Source organism: Lycorma delicatula, chromosome 3 (assembly GCF_047948215.1).
Source record: "Lycorma delicatula isolate Av1 chromosome 3, ASM4794821v1, whole genome shotgun sequence".
In the NCBI taxonomy this organism is placed as follows: Eukaryota; Metazoa; Arthropoda; class Insecta; order Hemiptera; family Fulgoridae; genus Lycorma; species Lycorma delicatula.
This window is the reverse complement of record NC_134457.1, coordinates 88173471-88195503: the sequence shown is the minus strand read 5'-3', so window position 1 is coordinate 88195503 and position 22033 is coordinate 88173471. Positions and strand designations below refer to the sequence as shown.

The 22033-nt window shown below is 29.8% G+C and overlaps 2 protein-coding genes across 2 annotated transcripts in view; one reads left to right on the top strand and one right to left on the bottom strand.

The window, feature by feature from the left end:
- Window positions 1-13480, top strand: part of LOC142321781 (uncharacterized) — a 287603-nt gene extending 274123 nt beyond the window's left edge. Inside the window, exons 7-10 of the mRNA XM_075360157.1 lie at window positions 1319-1495; window positions 4966-5187; window positions 9607-9679; window positions 12087-13480. Coding sequence (XP_075216272.1) covers window positions 1319-1495; window positions 4966-5187; window positions 9607-9679; window positions 12087-12231 — 617 coding nt within the window. The 3' untranslated portion in view covers window positions 12232-13480. The remainder of the gene's footprint in view (window positions 1-1318; window positions 1496-4965; window positions 5188-9606; window positions 9680-12086) is intronic.
- Window positions 13481-14343: 863 nt separating this feature from the next.
- The window catches only part of LOC142321166 (dnaJ homolog subfamily B member 13-like), a 43788-nt gene continuing 36098 nt past the window's right edge, over window positions 14344-22033 (bottom strand). Inside the window, exons 6-7 of the mRNA XM_075359161.1 lie at window positions 19532-19763; window positions 14344-14484 (exon numbers count right to left, since the gene is read on the bottom strand). Of these exons, the coding sequence (XP_075215276.1) occupies window positions 14344-14484; window positions 19532-19763 (373 nt within the window). The remainder of the gene's footprint in view (window positions 14485-19531; window positions 19764-22033) is intronic.

The following is a 22033-nucleotide window of genomic DNA, read 5'->3' as shown; positions in this document are numbered from 1 at the left end:
GCCAGACTTCATCATAAGTTTAAATATGTACATTACTAGTCAAGAACAACTGGTTTCCTACCTTTTTGATTCATTTGGAGGAGTTGCAATCAAGGAAATGACATTTGACAAAATATGGGAAAATATAGTAACATCAAAAGTTAGTCTTATGCTTTTTCTTAGCTTACAGTAATCTTTTTTTTATTAATTATATATTCTTTAGATTTCTGCTGTTCTGCCTGTAAAATAATTTAAACAGACAATTTGTTTGCTTATAACTGTGATTTCAAAATATTAGATGTTGACTTTTATAAAATATGGGCAAATCATTTTTACTAAGTTCTGTGCAATCTACTGACATCAATAAATGAGAAATTGACAGAATCATTCTAATCCAAGTCACCCAAAATTCTGGTGAGTAGCCATAAACCATCATAATAGCGAAGCCAAAAAATTGATGGTCCATTTAAAAAAACTTTTTTGTCTGATATAAGTTTACAAAAACCTATATAAATAAATTAAACATTTGTTCTTATTTAAACTTTCCACCAGGTTAGTACAGGAATTATAGACAGCAGAAAAAATAATACTATTTAAACAAATGCGATTGTGGAACACTTATTTTCATACTCTACCATCTTGAGAGTGTGATAAATGTAAGATATAGTAAAAATGGATTCTTTTGTTGAAGCCAACAAACAACTATTTTACATACCACACTTATTTGACATTTTCCTATTAATAATGTTATTTTTCCTCATCTTCAAAGAAAAATCACATTTATTTTATGTATAATCATCCATGCATAGAGCAAAACTTATTCTCTATAACTTTGATACACATAAGATAATGTGTATCAAAGTAATTGAATTACTGGAAGTGATAAAAATTTAATAATTACAAAATTCATTAATTTCTTAAACCTCAGATACTCAGTAGGCACATAGATATAAGTAAAATTTAGATAAATTTATCCACTATAAGTATATATATTACAATTAATTCAAACATTAAGCTTGAAGCTTAACATAGGAATATGAAAGATTTTAGAGCATGGTCGAAGTCATGGCATCCAAATTTGTACAAATATAAAAGTATTTCTAAATACATAAATAATTAAACATAATTTATTAACTTTAATACATATCACATTTTATCCAGAGAATCCTACTGTAATAAATTGATGTTGAAACTATTTTTAAGTATATAATTATGTTAAAAATAACATAATTATTTAAGTAAAATTTTTACCATTTTATTTACTTTTTATAGGTACACTATAACTATAACATCTTTAAAATTAAATTAAAACATCTTTAAAAATCTGTTTTTATTACAGTGAGAAAGTGTGAGCCAATAAATGCAGATGGATTAGTGAAAGTGATCTGTCCATTAGGTCAAGCATGGGGCGCTTCATGTTATTTTTCCTGCCCTGATGGTTATCAACTCATAGGAGCAAACTCATCTGAATGTAATGATCATCTAGAATGGAGCAATAGTCCACCATTCTGTGCAGGTTTGTTTTATTCTTTGAACATCATGATCAATTTGTAAAATTTATACTGAAATTTAAAATTATAATTAATGTTATTTACCTATTTTTATTATCTTTTGATGAAATTTTCTTTTATTATCTTTTTTTTGATGAAATTATACATAATTTATTTATAAAATTTCAAGGTAAATAATTTTAAAGTACTGACAAAATATTACTTTATAGTGCCATTTTTATAAATTTTAGTACAGCAGATCTTTTTTTTTGTTGCAATGGAACCTTCCTTCTATGTTTTTTGTTTAGAACAATCTAATTAAGTCCAGCCTTAATGGAAAATTCCATTTTAACAAAGTATCCTATACAAGAAATCAAGTTGGCGGTTGTATACATTGTTTTAACAAAAAATCTTTCACTGTTACATACCAATTAAATATTTAATACTACTGTAAAATCTCCATATTGTCATATTTGGGACCATAGAGTTTGTGAAATAAGAAAAATCACTCTGAAAAGGAATGAATTGTGGATTTCATAACATAATTAATATAGTAATGCGTTTTTAAATGTAAATATAAATGATGAAAGCTAATTATAATTTTGTAGAAAACATTCAATTACTATTTAACCATTTTTACAAGAATACAGAAGGTGGTTAGCGAGTAACTTGATCTTTTTATTTGGTTAAAAAGCACAAAATGCAAAGTGTACAGTAAGAAATATGGCAAATGTTTACTTGTAAAGAATGATGTGAATAACAATGATCATGTTAAAAAAAAAACATCAAATTAAAAATAAAATTAAATTAAAAAATACTAATACAATAAAAATATCAAACCATAATTTATTAATTTAATTATTATATACTTCTTGTTTATTTCAAAACTTAAGCTCTGCTTGAAATGAGAAGTGTGGAAGAACGGCATACTGTGATAAGATTTTTATTTTCTGAAAGTGTAAAACCAGCCGATACTCTTTGGCAGATGTAAAAACAATATGGTAAAATGTGTATTAAACCTGGAAATCTTTATAGGTGGATTGAAGAGTTTATGCCAGGCAGAATAAGTGTCTCTAGTTTTTATCATAGCACAAGACTGGTAAAATCCCATAAATGATCTAATATGAGAAAACAGACACATAAAAATTTGGGAAAATAGTAAAATTTGTAGTTTAATTATGACACTGTGGAAGCATTATCCATGATAAACTGAATTCCCACAAAATGTTTCAAGGTAGTTCTGAGACAATTGACTCAAAATTACAAACACCCGAGTTCAAATTTGCACTAAATTTATATGTCAACTAGTAAAATGATTCTAACAATGATAAAGAATGTAAAGGCCCAATTTATTGTGAATATTTAAAAGAACAACAAATAACCACAAGGAAGGAACGACCTGTTTCTCTCTTATAATGCATAATTCGTTGGCATGATAAAATCTGCCCTCATATCACTCAAAATAGTATTACCGCAGACACCTTACATCCAGAGCCCACACTACCAAATACTTTTTTCAATCCTCTTACAACAGTTTCCGGATAAATGAAACCATGCCTCGGCTGACATGAATTATGACATCGGGTCTATCTGTCCACCGACAATATTTTCGAGAAGCCAGTTGCAATAATCAAATCGTTTCGGTTTGTCTGTCTCCTTCAATTGTTGCACAGTTGTAACAAGGTATGGTTTCAATTTTAATTCATAAAGAATTTTACAAGGTGTTATTTAAAACCAGATTGTTGGGATAAATTGCGCAGTGATTTTTTTGGACTGGCAGTAATTAATTCTTTCAAAATCGGCAATGGCCTAACAGAGAGTTGCCTATTTCGTTTTGCATTTGAAACCGAACCTGTTTTACGCCATTTTTTAACTAAATTGTGTATGCTACTCTTCGCTGGGATACAGGCATTCGGAAATTTTTCTACGAATACTCAATTCTTCAAACGATTCAGAGCGAACATAGCCCTCAACTATAACTATCCTCTCCTGGATTGAATAAAGCATTTTACACAAATACAACTACACTCACAATACAGCACTGCAACAAACGTATACTGAACTGATATGTAACTACCTGACAAACGGCAGCAACAATCAGTAGTAACATATACATCCAATAGTCGCACTAGTTGTGAGAAAGTCTTTCATAAATAGTGTTGGGTAGCGGTTTCGTTATGGGTTCGGTTCTATGTTGCTCACCCTGTAGTTCTCTATATAATCGCCACATGAATTAACAGATTTATCGTAGCGATACACCAGCTTCAATCGTCGTATCTTCTGCCGCCAGTCCATTTAGCCATTAATTAACAGCATTTTTAAGTTCATTATTACCCGCGAATTGCTTACCACTCAACAATTTTTTCAATTCCCCAAACAAATTGTAATCAGAAGGAGCTAAGTCCGGGCTATATAGTGGGTGATCGTAAATTTCCTATCCAAATGTTCTCAGTAAATCACGTGTCGGACCCGCAACATATGGACGTGCATTATCATGCAGCAGGACGATGCCGTCGGTCAGCCGCCCAAGTCGCCTATTTTGATTGGCGCGCTGTAACTTACGTAGAGTTTCACAGCAGGCTTCTGAATTTATAGTCGTTCCACGTGACATAAAATCAATCAGCAGTATGCCAAACCGATCTCAAAAGACTGTGGCCATCAGTTTGCGTCCAAGTGGCTGTGGCTTGACGTTTGTTAGTCTGGTTGGTGGTCGAGGATGATGCTATTCACTTGACTGCTGTTTTCTCTCTGGCGTGTAATACGAAATCCGTGTTTCATTGCCGGTAACAATGGAATTAAGAACTATCACCTTTTTCTGTGTAGAGCTTCAAAAATTCCAAAGCAGATCCCATTCGAATTTTTTTGTGACGTTCCGTTAAGACGTGCACAAACCTTTCTGAATCCTAAATGGTCATGAACAATGCGACCAATAGCAGCTCTTGAAATATCACGGAAAAGAAGGGCCCGGTCGGAAATTGTTGAGACGCCCTTTTCTGATTTCATTATCGACGCGTTTCAACAAGTCTTCAGTGATTATCGAGGGCCTTCCCAAACGTTCTTCATCATGCACATTAATTCTGTTATTTCTAAACCTTTCACACCATTTTCGGACGTTTTTTTCATTCATTACATTATCACCGTGCACAACAACCAACTGCTTATTAATCTCGGCTGGCTTAACGTTTTGATGGTTTAAAAAACGTATGACTCCACGTATTTCACAGTCGACGGCAACATCGATTTTCCTATTCATTTTATAATGTAATAACTCACATGTAATCAAAGATATTACAATGCCACAACTTACAGACAACAATGCAGTAAGTACATTACTAGCGTGGGCAAGAACGACACAGGTTCGCCAACCTTAAGGAGAGAAATTTCCCAGCGGTCTTTACTTTAGAGATATCCCTCGTGTATATATATATATATATATATATATTACTTACACAATAAACAATTAGTAGTAATGAAAATATTTACATTTAATTTACAGTGACAACTTCATGTACAGTACCTATAGCTCCAGCTAATGGCCATATGACTTGTCGTACACCACATCATCGTCCAGTCAGATCACAAAGTGTATTACCAGATGGAACAATTTGTCATTACTTGTGTTCTAATGGCTACCGCATTCCAAAGACACAATCAAAACTTGCTGCAGTACAATGTTTTGCTGGAAAATGGAACAGTACACAAGATCCTACATGTATTGGTGAGTAAATCTAAAATTAATTAAGTAATATAACATTTTTAGAAAGCTATGATTTTAATATTTAATTAAACTGGAAAAAATAAAGATTACTGATTAAAATACATCCAATGAAAATATAATGTTTCAAAGATACAAATTCTGGAATTACAAAGAGCATATGAAAAATAATCGCAACAGCAGAAGGAAGTGTCCTCACTCTGCTTTTCTTATTGTTTATTAATGATGTACCTCGAAATCTTGAGCCATTCATGGTTTACCTCTTCACAGATGGTAAAACTGTATCTACAGCTGAAAATAATAATTTAAAAGAACATGAAATTCTAGTAAGCAGTTAAAAAAAAGGTATTCCCTAATGGCTTTTAATCAACTAACATTAAATATGGATAAAACCATTGCATTATGCTTCTCAGGTAGATATGACATTGCTATTTGTATAGGTAGAACTCCCACAAATGATAATGAAAGTATTTAAGTTGTCAATGAAGAAAAATTCTGAGTTTTATTAGATTATAAATTTTGTTGGGATGATCAAATTATTTCAAAATAACTTTGTTACAAAAAACCCTTAATAAAAATATTAATATTACAAGTGCCTTAATAAAAATATTAAGTTTATCCTCATTAGTAAATATTTTTACATAAACATATATTCTCACCTGAAGTATATAATTTCTTGGGACTTCGTCAAAAAATCAAAATAACTTTTCAAAAATGGGCTGTTACATCATTTTTTGGTACCTGTAAGTGTGAATCATTAGGCTGATATTTAGACAATTAAAAATGATAATTTATCCATGTCTTTATATTTATGAATGGACAGTCTTCATAAAAATAATAATTATTCTTAAAAAATAACAATATACACAACAGAACTACATTTGTTTAACTCAATGCAATTCTTCATCTTACAAGAAAGGACCTTATAGTTTCGTTGGCATTTTAATTAAATTATTACAAAATTTTAAATCTCTTCCCATCAATATATTTAACATAGAATTTAAGATTTACTTTTATAGAAACAATATTACCCTGTTAATAATTTTAAAATAATATTATTAAAAATAAAGAAAAAACCCTGAATTTTCTGCATTCTATTCAATATGTACATAAATAATTTTTATTAACACCTTCTAAATTGTGAATTATTTTTTAGTTTTTTTTGCAGAGTATCTAATCATATTTTAATTTTTGCTCATATTCTACATTAAAAACTGTTCCAAATTTGAGAATCAATGATCTAGATTTTGCTGATGATATATGCTTAGAATCTGGAAGAACTGAAGGAAATGGCAAAAAATATAGTAAGAGTTTCCTTGGCTGTTGGACAGCAATAAAACTTTCTAAATTTAAATTTACTTCCTGAACTGTCTACTGTTCATTTACTTCACTGAATAACATCTAAGCAAAAAGAACTGGTGAAATGATTTACATTAAATGCAAAATCAGTTCTGATGGGTCCTCTCTGGAAATAGGAAGAAGGTACATATTAGGCTGCAGGAAATAGTTCACTATCAAAGTTTATAAAACCCCTGGCCAACATAAACTTAAAAACAAAGTTATAAAAGAGATTGGTTCTGCCAGCTTTGACATATATCATTAAGACATCGATTTTGGATAGAATGGCAACACAGCAGTTAATGACAGCAGACAGGAGTATGGAAAGACACTTAGTAGGAATAATGGGAAGGGTAAGCGAAAGGATCATAAACTGATCACCAAAAGAATAGAAAAAAAGCAGAGCAATAGAAAAAAGCCTTGTAGTAATTGGAATATGAAATGAAAAGAAGCTGTGGATGGGTGTTTTGACAGAGGATTGTGTGGAATAGAAAGAAATGAAAGAAGATAACTATTTATCATAAAGGTGCAGCAGAAAACATGCTCCAAGCTGATTTAAAGCTTGAAAATGAACACTTTAACTGCAAATGAAATACTGACTAGGTACACCATTGTAAAGAACAAGGACAAGCATTTAGTTTTCAACTCATCCTTTTAAGATGACATGACACAAGTGATCACAATTACCGGTAAGGCACAACGTTCATGACTTTCTTCAGCCAATCCACTGGATTTATGTAAATTTCTCTTCGAATGAAATCTTTTATTTTCTGTATAATGTGAGGTCGGTTGATGTAAACCTTTTCTTTCAACTGGCCCCATAGGAAAAAAATCACATGCTGATAAATCAGGCAAGCTGTGAGGCCATGCAACATCTTCGAAATAAGAGATGACAAGTTGGGGAAACATTTCTTAAATGACTACCATGTAATTTTGTGCTGTGTGGGAGGTAGCGGCATTCTGTAGGACTCCATCAGGCTTGTATTGACATCAACACATGCTGACCGAGTTCTTATAAACAAATGTTCACAACAGCACATATCGATCTGATGTGGCCATAGCAGACTGACCATTAAGCATTCCCAAAAAAGTATGGCCTAATTACTCGAAATGCCCTAACACCACACTGTAATCTTTTCACTGTGTAGTACCTTCTCATTGTACATGCATAGGTACTCTGCAACTCAATATCTGAAGTTCTGCTTGTTAACATATCCATTTAGATGAAAATGTGCTTCATTGGACATTAGCTGGTGATCCAGCACTTGCAGTGTTTCTTCAATTAATTGCCTGCAAAAGTCACTTCGATGATTCAAATCACGCTAATGGAGTTGTTGCATTATATGCATTTTATAGGAATGGGACATTAAATCCTCATGTAAATGCATCCAACAGTTCTATGGGTTAAAAGTAAAGCAGTTGAAGAGCCAACAAGTGGAACGCTAAGTAGTATGCTGAAAAGCTCCTGCCACACTGTACATTTTCTGTGGTTTGCATAGTTCAAGGGCGACCAGGCGGCTTCTTGTTGGCAATGGATGCATTAGACATGAATTGTCTGACCCAATTCAATATTGTTTAGCATGTGGGAACCTTTCCACGCTTTCCAATGTCAAAGTGTCATCAAAAACCTTGTTGTTTTACACTAGTGGAACCATTATGTTTGGAGAGTGCTTCCACTGCCAAAGCACAATGTTCTTCCGAACAACACTGCATCATGACTGAAGGACTGGAATGCAAGTATAGCGGGAGACCAATCACAGAGCATTTACAAAAGTCGCTAGCTGCTGTGTCGTTCTCTTTATCGAGCAGGTCATTGTTTAATTGGCAGTAATATTTTTAATTTGTTAATTTATTTATGGACAGAGTTGTGTACTGCGTTCTGATCCTTTAGACCAAATTGAAAAAAAATTACAGGGGCTGACTTTGGGAGACTAGCTGCAAATGTGCTTCATTCTTCCAGTATGATCCCCTTCACTCTGTCCGCTGAAGTCCTTTCCGTGCTAATGCCTTCCGGCTAGCAGAAATGCACCTCTTGTGGCCCTAGTTGTCTTTCGGAGGAAGATCCATCTGCTGGCAGTGGCTAAATTGTAAGAGTTAGCAAAGGAGGAATATTGATAAGAGTGCTAAGAAGGCTTTTAAATGCTTTACTCAGCTATATATGTTTCCCCTAACCAGCTACACAGATGATGTGGTGTGACTTTTACATCATCTAATTGTTTTTGCTCCATCCAGGTCTATGGGGAATAATGTAACAATGAATGGGTTTCTACTTCTCTACGAAATAAAACTGAATGAATTGTAAAAAAATCGACATTTATATATTATTTAAAATATAGTTGTAACTAGCCAATCATAATCAACTTCAGCTTTTACTGAATTTGTATAGAAAAAAATTTAGTTTTTGTTTTATTCTTTTTTTGAATACATGATTCATTAGTTTAAACAAATCAAGTTTTATTATTATTATATATTACTGTTATTATAATTGGATGTGTGTATTTATGGTAGTAGCAGTAATAATAATATTTGCCATTTAATTAAAATTTATTTTGGCGGTAGCAGCATGATGACTAATAAGTTTCTTCAACTCATCTTATGTTTCTTTTAAAGTCTAGAAAGTACTTTTAAAAAAATCCTGTTGAGAATTCTTTGTGCATATTTGTCTGCATTTATAAATTTTATATTTAATAAAATAAAAATAATTTATAAAGTAATGTTGTTACATACCTATGTAAATTTGTATACATATTCAGAATTATGCAAATAATTACTTGTTATGTGCTAGTCAATTTTAAGATTTTATTATCATGATTATCATTTTTTATTGTTATATGGTAAATGTATATCAGTATCTTAACTAAACTAAGTGTAGAAGAATAATATTTATGGGCATAATAAGAAAAACTATTTTTTCAGTAATTAACTAAAGAAAACCAATTAAATTAATTAACAGGAATAGCAGGTAACAGAAGTTATTACAACACCACGAACATTTTGAATGATTTCTCCAAAAATACAAGGTATACTTCAAATGTAGTTTTATTAATTTGTGTAACTAAAAAATACAGTATTTTTTTCTTACAGAGACTGAAGTATCAAGTGAACAACAGAATGAACTAAAAACACACAGTGGTCACCATATATTAACTTCAACAAGGTAAATATCGTACACAGTTCTTTTTATTATACATCATTTTCATGATAATTTCAGATAACTACAAGGTGTGATAAAAAATAACAAAATTTTCTATTCTGCATGCATTGTCTGTTTGACACAGTTTGTTTTTCCCTCACGATGTCAACACTGTCTGTAACATTTATCAATACTTTCAACCATATTAAAACATGCAGTTCAAATTTCGCAGCTGAATAGTTAGGATGTATCTATTACAGGTGGTGATATTTGAAAATAACAGAACAAAGGATTTGTATCAAATTTTGTTTTTAAAATGGAATAAACAGCATGAAGTGATGAAGATATAAAAGAAGGCTTTTGCAAAGATTTTATGTCAACACCAAGGGCTTATGAATGATACAAACAGTTCAAAGATGTTGAAGAAGTCAAAATGGTAGGATATCCTAACACTTCTCTTCAGTAGCTGATGAAGATATTGACAAATCGAAAGAAATTGTGATCAATAATCATGTAATCACTATTAGAGAAGTTGCTGAAGATGAGGGAATCTCTTATGTATGGGCATAACAATTTTGATTGACATTTTGGGTATGAAACTAGTAGTAGCCAAATCTGTTCCATAGCTGCCAAATTTTCAACCCAACATTGCCACAACAATTTATTAGCCGAGATAGTTAATGACTCAGAATTACTCAAACATTTGTAACAGGTGACAAAACTTGAGGGTACGGTTAAAATGAAGGTTCAATCATCCCAATGGAAGCTTCCTGAAGAACCAGCAATTTTTCATTTCAAAAAATGTTTTCCACAAATGTTATGAGAATTGGAAGAAATGCTGTTGTATCTCTGGGAGACTACTTTGAAAGAGACAATAATGATATAGAAGAATAAGTAAATTCTTTTTGAAAAAAAAGATTATCGTTATTTTTTTATCATATCTTGTATATAAAATTATTACACACATCACTTATTATTTTATACTTTTATTGAAATATTCTAAGCCATGAATATTTAACAGTAAAAAAATAAATAAAAGTTACAATCAATTAATTAGTTTAATTGAAGAAAAACTGGTTTTATTTTTTGTGATGCTATAGTTGTTCCAAATTTGCTTCTCAGTTAAATTATGGCTCCAACATTCTTCTAATTTCATTTTTTTTCTTAAAAATTACCTCATTTATAAAAAAATTAAGTAAAAATAAACTAAAAAATTAAGTATTAATTCATTTATAAAAAAAATAATTTGATCCATAAATTTAATCTGTATTACTTTATTGAATTAATATAATTTATAATATGATACTAAGGAATTATTGTGAATAATGATGACCAGAAAAAAAAACATTTATAGCTCAGCCCATAGAATTTTTAATCTGTCCTTGGATTGGTTCTTAGGATTAATTAGACAATTTTAATTTCAGACAAATATACATGTAATGATTTTCAGTTATAATTTAAGATTAAGTATAAGTGAATTTTATTTTGTTACAATTAGTCTAATGATATTAGAGAGATATTAACAATTTAGAGACAAAAATTCAATCTTTAAGACTGTTTTTTTCAGATAGTTTCAGATGTACAAGAAAATTAATTTTATATTATCACCAAATGTACTCTTTTATAGAAAATTAAGATCAAATGGACACTTTCCAACCAAAATTTGACTCAGAAAATATAAGTATACATGAGGTTATTGATGCTGTAAAAAACTTTTTCAGAAGTTAAGAATTAAATAACTGAAAGTAAAAAGTTTTTTTTCATTTGATATTCATAATTCTACAATTATTATTTTTTGTTTCATAATGACTAAGTTTTAATCAATCAGTATCCATGCTTTTACTTGCAGAATAATACTAATACAGAATACTGACAGTTCAAGCCAGGAGCATAAATTAAAAAAAAAATAATTACCAATTTCTGTAAAGAATACAACAGCTAACTGAGCAATTTATTAAATTTTGATATTTAAATATCTTTTATTGAATTCATTAAAAAATTGTTTATACCACTAAAATCCCTTCAAATTATAAATACCTAAAAAAAATTTATTTTTAATTCTGCATATAAATTCTTCCTGTTAATAAAAATAACACATATTTTTTCTGTTAAAAAAACAATAAGATAATTGTTGGCAAAACTATAAACAGTATCCTTACAACCTGAGAGTTTGGTTTTATTGCAGACAGAACACTTTAAGGAGCAAGTAAATTTTAATTTATGGTTGCATAATATTTTGTTGCTTCCATTGTCATTAAACTGGTCATACTACTAAAATCAGATGATAATTAATTGTCTGTAACTTCTGCATATGTATGGATAACTCTTTTTCCATTTTGTGGCAAATGACCTCTGTAATTAAAATCATTAAAAAGTCTAAAATATCAAATAATACACTTTAAACAATAAGTAATATTTTCATATGTTTCAGATTTGGAAGAAAGCATTGTCCAAAAGGTTTGTGCCAAAATGGAGGCACATGTTACATTATTCTTGGAGAACCTTTATGTCTTTGTCAACAAGGATACACTGGATCATCATGTACTGAATTTTTAGATGAAAATTCATTGACTTAAATTTACCATTCTCCTGTACATGTAAAAAAATAGATTTTTTTAAAATATATAACCTGATAATTGTAATTGTAATTATAAGTATTGTGTATATAGTATTGATTTAAATATAAAACATTTTTAAATTATTAAAAAAAATTATTTTAAGAGTACCTACCTTAAATATAAATTTAACTAGGAGTCTATCAATGAAGCTGAAATCACCATATGAATATAGGTTTACATTTATATTAGTATGAAGTGTTTCCATCATTAGCTTCCTGAACGGTACAAACTTTTAGGATAAAAATGAAAGAAGTATACAAAAAAGTTTTCATATCATAAAGAATGGCAATAAGTTGACCGTAAAATGTCCTGAGAATAATGTTAATGTTTTATTCAATGTCAAGACTATGTTGACAGACTACTAACACTATTCTTACAACCTGATAGTTTGGTTTCATTGCAGACGGAACACCTAAAGGAGCACTAAATTTAAGGATGCATAATATTTTGATGCTTCCATTGTTACTGAACTAGTTCCATATACCACTAAAATCAGATGATAACTGTCTATACTATCTGCATGTGTATGGATACTTCTATTTGTTAATGTCTTACTCAGAGACTCAAACTTGAAATGCTCAATTACATTTGTTACTGATAAAATTTGCTATGACAAAACTTACTTTTTAATGCTGTTAATCAGTATTGTTGCTTTCTACAATTACTTTGTTCTCTCGTAAAAAGTTTTCTGACTGACCTTTTACCAAATTCAGTCTTGCAACTAACTTTTTAATTCTGGTAACCCACCAATTGCTTCATTACAGCCTACCAACAATCTACCTTCAACAAACAATTGCTGCTTTATTTTCCATTGCATTATGGAATGAATTAGTTCATATTTAATAAATAAATCATAAATTATTTTTAAGTCATGTTCATAGTTGCAAAAAACACAAAGAAAAAAATTATATACCAGAATAATTTCAGATATGTTACATGTCCAACCTTCTTTTCACCAGACCTCTGGACAGAGGTTGTAGAAAGTTTTTATTTATTATAAAAAGATGATAATGAACAAGTTCACTCAAAACTCCTTAATGTTCTACTTTATTTTTTGTTTTATTATTAATTATGTCATCTAAAATAATTTTCCATCAATGTTTTTTAAGATATGATGTACAAAGATTATTATTATTATTATTATTATTATTATTATTATTATTATTATTATTAATATTAAATTATTTGGATTACTCAACATTAAATTACTTTATTTAAATAAAATATGTTTTTTCTTTAATGTGTAAAACCTCCACATCAAGATTAGTAATACAAAATTAATGTCACAGTGATATATATATATATACACACACACACATTACACATGCGCTTGTGCACTTACACACATACACACTTCATAACTAGTTAAAATTTTTAAATAATTAAATATTACTAAATAAGCAATTAATTTTAAAAAATTAATTATTATAATAATTATAAAAACTGATTGTTAATCATATAATTAATTAAGGTGTCACTGAATAAGAAAATTAAAAGAAACTGAAATGTGTGAAAGATGGATAAAAAATATTAGAAATATTTTATTACTGAAAGATTAATTAATAATAAACAAGTATTTGGAAGAATGAAAGTCAGCACATAATTATTCTTATAAAAGGCAAGAATAAAACAAAAATGAAGAAAGATATAAAGAACTCTCAATAATATGAAATAATAAAAACAAAATTAATGAAACAAATTGAAATGACAAATAAAGGTTTCTGCATTACAAAGCTAAATATACCTGTCAAATAAACAAAAGATTCCAATTATCATGTCAATGTCAGTACCAAGCAATAGAAGTAAGGTAGTATGAAAGTTCAGTTACCACCTTACTGAATTATACAGTTTACACATGAAAAGTAAATGTATGGTAAGACAACAATCACCTACTAGGTAATTTTCCACAAATCTTTAGAAATCCATAAATCAAAAGAGTGTGCATCTTATCCTAAGCCAAGATATAAAAACTTCTTTATATTTAATTACTGTGACTGAAATATGCCAGAGTAAAACTATGTCTTTAATGCAGTAGAGTTTATTTCCAAATATATTACACCAATTAGACTATCAATTTTCATTGATGAGTTTTTTTACTATATTTTTGAAGTCTGTCGTGATACTATGCTTCATAACTGTTGATAAAACTAACGCTTCTTTTTCTGTTGAATCAGCCTTCTTATTTTCAGATGTTCCACAACGTTCTGGAGTCTAGAAAAAAAATGTTATTACCCATCTCACTACTTTTGTGCCACAATTGTTTCTTTTTTTTTTGCCTTCAGTCATTTGACTGGTTTGATGCAGCTCTCCAAGATTCCCTATCTAGTGCTAGTCGCTTCATTTCAGTACATCCCCTACACCATAGGTCCCTAAAAATTTATTTTACATATTCCAAATGTTACCCGCCTGCACAATTTTTTCCTTCTACCTGTCCCTCCAATATTAAAGTGACTATTCCAGGATGCCTTAAATGTGGCCTATAAATCTATCTCTTCTTTTAACTACATGCTTCTTTAACCATATGCTTCTATTTTCATCAATTTGCTGCTGCTACTCTTCATTTGTCACATTATCCACCCATCTGATTTTTAACATTCTCTTGTAGCACTACATTTAAAAAGCTTCTAATCTTTTCTTCTCAGGTACTCTGATCGTCCAAGTTTCACTTCCATGTAAAACTATGCTCCAAACATATACTTTCAAAAATCTTTTCCTGACGTTTAAATTAATTTTTGATACAAACAAATTGTATTTCTGACTGAAGGTTCATTTTATCTGTGCTATTCGGCATTTTATAATCATTTTATCATTTTATTTCGCTCCTGCTTCATCCAGGTTTAGTAATTCTACTTCCCAAATAACAAAATTCTTCTACCTCCATAATCTTTTCTCCTCCTATTTTCACATTCAGTGGTCCATCTTTGTTATTTCTACTACATTTCATTACTTTCGTTTTCTTTTTGTTTATTTTCATGTGGTAGTTCTTGCGAGGACTTCTTCCATACCGTTCACTGTTTCTGCTAAATCTTTTTTACTCTCAGCTAGAATTACTATTTAATCAGCAAATCATAGCATCATTATCTTTTCACCTTGTACTGTTACTCCAGATCTAAATTGTTCTTCAACATCAACTGCTAGTTCTATGAAAAGATTAAAAAGTAACAGGTATAGCGAACATCCTTGTCAAGACTCCCTTTTTTATTACAGCTTCTTTCTTATGTTGTTAAATTATTACTGTTGCTGTTTGTTACATGTTAACACTGTTCTTCTATCTCTGTATTTGAACACTAATTTTTTTAAAATGCTGAACATTTTAATCCAGTCTACGTTACTGAATCCCTTTTGTAGGTCTATAAATGCCAAGAATGTTGGTTTGTTTTTCTTTAATCTTCCTTCTACTATTAATCTGAGCACTAAAATTGCTTCCCTTGTCCCTATACTTTTTCTGAAACCAAGTTGGTCTTCTCCTAACACTTCTTCCCCTTTCCTCTCAATTTTTCTGTACAGAATTATAGTTAAAATTTTTTGATGCATGCTAGTTAAGCTAATTGTTCTGTATTCTTCACATTTATCTGCTCCTGCTTTCTTTGACATCATGATTATAACGCTCTTTTTGAACTCTGATGGAACTTTCCCTTTTTCATAAATATTACACACCAGTTTATGTAATCTATCGCTTCCTCACCTGCACTGCGCAGTAATTCTGCATGTATCTTGTCTATCCCAGGTGCCTTTCTGCCTTTCAAATCTTTTAATGCTCTTTAAATTCAGATCTCAGTATTGTACCTCACTTTCATTCTCTTTGACCTCCTCTTTTTCCTCCATAACACCAGTTTCTAATGAATCCATTTCCTCCCTATAACTCTACAGTGTATTCCACCTATCGACCTTTTCTTTCGTATTATAAATCAGTGCACCATCTTTGTTTAACACATTATTAAATTTTAATTTATGTACCACAAAATTTTCCTTAACTTTCCTGTATGCTCTGTCTATTTTACCAATGATCATTTCTCTTTCCACTTCTGAACATTTTTCTTTAATCCACTCTTCTTTCACTAATTTGCACTTCCTGTTTATAGTATTTCTAAATTGTCGATAGTTCTTTTATCTTCTTCATCACTAGCATTCTTATACTTTATACATTTACCCATCAGCTCCAATATATTCTTTGATATCCAAGGTTTTCTACCAGTTCTCTTTGTTCCGCCTAAGTTCACTTCTGCTGATTTAAGAATTTCCTTTTTAACATTCTCCCATTCTTTTTCTATATTTTCTACCTTACTTTTTTTACTCAGACCTCTTGCGATGTCCTTAAAAATCTTCTTTACCTCCTCTTCCTCAAGCTTCTCTAAATTCCACAGATTCATCTGACACCTTTTCTTCAGGTTTTAAATCCCAATCTACATTTCATTATCACTAAATTATGGTCGCTATCAATGTCTGCTCCAAGATAAAAAAAATCTTTGCAGTCAACAAATTGATTTCTAAATCTTTGCTTCACCATGATATAATCTATTTGATACCTTCAGTATCACCTGGCTTTTTCCATGTGTATATACGAGTATTATGATTTTTAAACTGGGTATTGGCAATTACTAAATTACACTTTGTGCAGAACTCAATAAGTCGATCCCCTCTTTCAATCCTTTTGTCCGGTCCGTATTCACCCACAATTCACGCTCTGAAAGAGCGTGAAGTTAGAGATTTCTCTGATTTCATGCTCTCACTCATAGAATGTAATTTTTTAATTTTGTGGTGACCCCTTCCATAGTAGTCCCCACCTGGAGATTCAAACAGGGGACTAGTTTACCTCCAAAATATTTTACTAAGGAAGGCATCTCCATCTTTGTTATATGAAAGTGCAGACAGCTACATTTTCTTGGAAAAAAAGCAGCTGTAGTTTTCCATTGCTTTCAGCTGCACAGTACTCAGAAGATTGAGTGATGTTGATATGGCCATTTAAATTGTCCTGACCTACGCCCTTAACAACTACTGAAAGAGCTGCTGCCTCTCAACAAATATCTCTCTATGGTTGCACCTTTGGTCCAGCTACTCTGTATCACTGAGCACTCAAGCCCCCTCACCATCAGCAAGGTCTAATGATTCATAGAAGGAGACAATTGTTTCAAAGAACATATATGAAAATGTTTATAAAGCACTCTGAAAATCCATATAAATCATTATCCTCTGTGGATGTAACTAAGTAATTTTAAATACTTAGTATCAAACTTACTATTAGTATCAATACTTGATATCAAACGTACAGATATCAAACTATTTTATAATAAAAAAATACTACATACCACAGAAAAGTGAAATAACTATGTTACATCCTATCAATAAGTAATGCACAACCACAAAATCTTCATATTTAGGTCTAGTAGTGAAATAATAAGTTTAATGCTGCTAAAAATTTCATGGGAGTTAATGTTGTGAAATAAGCAAAGTAGAATCTTTGTAATAAGTGAATAAAGAAAAGTTGAAATTACATAAGTCACCAACCAGAGTGGGTAAGTAATGCATAAAAAAGGATGTAGAGAATAGACATTCCAGGTGTGTGATGAACTACCCACAGTGTTGGTCTAGTGGTGAACACGTCTTCCCAAATCAGCTGATTTGGAAGTCGAGAGTTCCAGCGTTCAAGTCCTAGTAAAGTCAGTTATTTTTACACAGATTTGAATACTAGATTGTGGATACCAGTGTTCTTTAGTGGTTGGGTTTCAATTAACCACACATCTCAGGAATGGTTGAACTGAGACTGTACAAGACTACACTTCATTTACCTATCATCCTCATTCATCCTCTGAAGTATTATCTTAACGGTAATTACCGGAGGCTAAACAGGAAAAAGAAAAAAGAAAGGTGTGATGAACTGTGGTCTAGATGGGACTGAAGACAGGATGGGCAGTCTACGCCATGACACATGGATGCAGTGAAGGCAACGTCTTTTAGGCAGCTACCAGTCGCTCCGAAAAAATGGTCCGAAAAAAAGGTGTGATCAACTATAACATCAAATAATGGTGACTGTTCTAATTCATACTGTTCCTTTAGCAAGCACTATAAAGTAGCATTAAACAATGGATGACTGGGATAAATTCTCACTATGGCCATTTATTCTCTGTACATTTATAGCTTTCAAGCTGCTTGGTACAAGTTTTAAGTAATCTTCATATCCATCCAGAATTATTTAATTCTGGATGAATCCAATCTTATCAAAGCAGATGACTAAACAGAAGAGAAACCACACTCCCATAATCAAGATTTGATTATACTAATGCTTACAAAAATGTAGCATGCATGTTTAGTATGATTGATTACTCAAAAGTAAAATACACTAAAGTATAACCAAAATTTCATAAATCTTAATGTGAACTTCTTAATGTATTTCACAAATACTAACTTTTCTCAAAGAATAATCTTAAGCTTCACAAAAGAAGTAATTCAATATTACCACATAATCACAGATTTGAACACTTTTTCTTTTCTTAAGAAAGAGATATACAGCTAGTGTAGCACTGATATACAGCTCTAAAAAAAATATTTTATTTAAATAAAATGATAAATATTTTAAATTAAGTTGTGTCTGTATGTGTGTGTATGCTGTGCATCAGAAAAAAGCAGCATGATGGGAAAGTCCTACAACTGTGTTATCAGTTTTTTAATTTGGTATCTTTGTTTTGATAAGCTGAATAAGAAAATTACCTATTGCTGTTATTAAACTAACTTAATGAACTTCAAACTCATCAGCAAAAATATCATGAGCTAGTATAATTTACATGGATCACAATGCAAGTAACAGACAGTAAAATTTGTATATTCATTCAGCATCACTCAACTTTCTTTTCTTTTTCCTGTTTAGCTACCGGTAACTACCGTTTAGATAATTCTTCAGAGGATGAATGAGGATGATATGTATGAGTGCAAATGAAGTGTAGTCTTGTACATTCTCAGCATCACTCAACTACTATTATTATTCTGCTCCCAGCCATAATATATTTATCAAGGCTATATCAAATTGATTACTTTTTAATACATTTACATAAAAAAAATATATGTATTTATATAGTATTCTTTTTAAAATCAATATTAACTAATCAACTTATTCAAAAATATAATTTATTAGTAAATTAAAATCTGAAGATTTAAAAATAAAATATTTCCTACTTTACATCAGATAATCATTTAAGTAGAGATTTTTATTTATTTAAAATTAGCAAAGTTATTTTTGAAAATTAAAAATGGAAGAATCTGATGCCTTTGTCATTCTCTGCAATTTATCAAGAAATATAAGTCGTTGAATGTGATCAGGAGAACCAGGTGTGCCACTCCGTTTAGCATCATCCATTGCTTTTTTAATCATAATTTTACTGCTCTTTGGTAGATAAATTGGAAATTTTATATGAAAGTTAATTAATAAATTTCCATGAATACTTGGATCATCAACACATGGCATTCCTTCATGTGGTATTAATTTTACATAATCAGGCCTGTAACAAATTATTTCAATACTAAATGACACAAAAATTGCATCATTTACAGGATAAGTATTTTAAAATATACATTAATTTTGTTCACTGATTAATATTAACATTTAATATTTATCCAATTAATTGATGAAAAAATAAAGTTAACTCCTTACAGCTTAAAAAAATAAAATTAGATATTTTGTAAACAACGTTTATAAGAGCAATACATTGAAGACATTCTATATAAGTAAGGTATCTTTGTTATACCATATTTGCCAAATACCATATTTAAATGTAAGTCAACCCCACATATTGGTCAACCACTGATTATAGGTTGAACCTCCATTTTATGGGAGGAAATGTAGGAAAAACCCTAGATCTATATTCAGGTAAGTACGGTTATTAAAGACTACATAATATCAAAATTAATAATACTTTAATAATGCATTGCCAAAGTTATCCTATGTGTGGTTTTCTAATTACATCTTAACATAACAAGAAAATCTTTTTTGTTAACAATCTTCATATAATTTTAAAGTAAGTATAGCAACTTCATTCATTACATAAAAATTATTTTTATAACAAAACCAGCACACCAAGTTTCAAAAGACTAAGTTAGCATTAAGTTAATGAATTGCTGGTTTTTTAAAGAAGTAAAATTAATACTCAATCACAGAGAATATTTAACATTGGTGGCATTAAATATAACTTATGAAGACTGATTTTTAGCAAATTAAAATTATAACATAAGCATTTATTCATAAAAAAATAACAATATTTACTTGTATCAAACCAGATAACAGAACTATTTTTACATTAACATAGTGTAACACTTTAAGCTACAAGATCCTGATTTTGCTTTAATTTCTACTTTTAATAAATTATCTTATCATCTAAGAGATCCTCTGATCAATTTTATTAAGACAACTAAAAAATTATCATTTTAAAAAATAACTAGAATAAAGAATAAGAATTTATTACTTATTTATTATTAAATCTATTAATGATATAAATAATTAGTAATATTTACTAAATAATACTAATTGGTAATCCTGAAATTTCTGGATTAATCATTTAATGATTACTTAAATAGTTATTATCAACAATACCTTCAAAACTATTTTTTCTTTCTGTACCTATTTTATTTACTATCTTCACATAGTGAATATTTCATATAATTATTATTTTTAAGTATTAATATGGACTAAAACTTTGTAATGCTGCTCTGACAAAGATTTTATCACAGTTTTTCTGTAATCCTTCAGGAAAATGCTGTCATGTTATCCTCTTACATGTTATCATCTTATGTGTTATCTAACATGTTATTCTCTCGGGCAGACAGTATACTTACTTGAGCAACTCACTGATTTCATAAATTTTACTGTTGTACATGAAATCACATTTAACTTACAATAAAAGTAAGCAGTTAATATTTTTAATTTAAATATAAACAGCCAATAAAGATATCAATCACATTAAAATTTTAATTTTAAATTCATGTATGTTTGATAAATATATTAAATACACTACAAAAGAATTAAACAATTTATATAAAAATATATTTATTTCATTTTATAACTTACTTCATCTTTTAAATTTAGACCTTTAGAAGTTTGTACCAAATTAAGGATTAACTTGATAGTTTTATTAATTTGGCACTACCTACTTCAAGTTAAATTTAAATAACTGGAAATGATTTAAATAATTTAAAAGCTTTTTTTAGATTGTTTGGTCTTACATTAATGTAAAACATAATGCTTATGTGTAGCCTTGAAAGTAGCAGTTCTTAAGCTCATTACTATTGAAAGGAACATTTCATTTTGAAAATTTAAAATCCAAGTATTATTACTAAAGTATAAATATAATTTATAACTCTTAAGAGTTGAAAATTAAATCATGGATTTTATGAATAACTTTTAAAATGAGATAACCGCTTCTGATGAAACTTTAAGAAAAATATTATGTAATAGGGTAATTTGCAAATAAAAACAACTTTGCCAAATAATGAACATAGTTTAAGAGCAAACATGAAAAGTTACCAGACAACTAGTTTTCAAAAAACAGAATGCAGAAGCACGTGCAGATTTTTTTCAACTTTTCATTTTTAACAACTCTGTTACTTTTCCTATTCAAAGAACTAAATAGTCCAAAGTAAAAAATTAAATGTTAAAAATGTTCACAAAACTGATCAAAAATGTAAAAAGTGCATTAAAAAATCACCACTCTCCATTTTACAAATTCTATAGAATAAAAAGTGAGAAGTGAGAAGTTGGAAAGAACTTTCAAAAAAC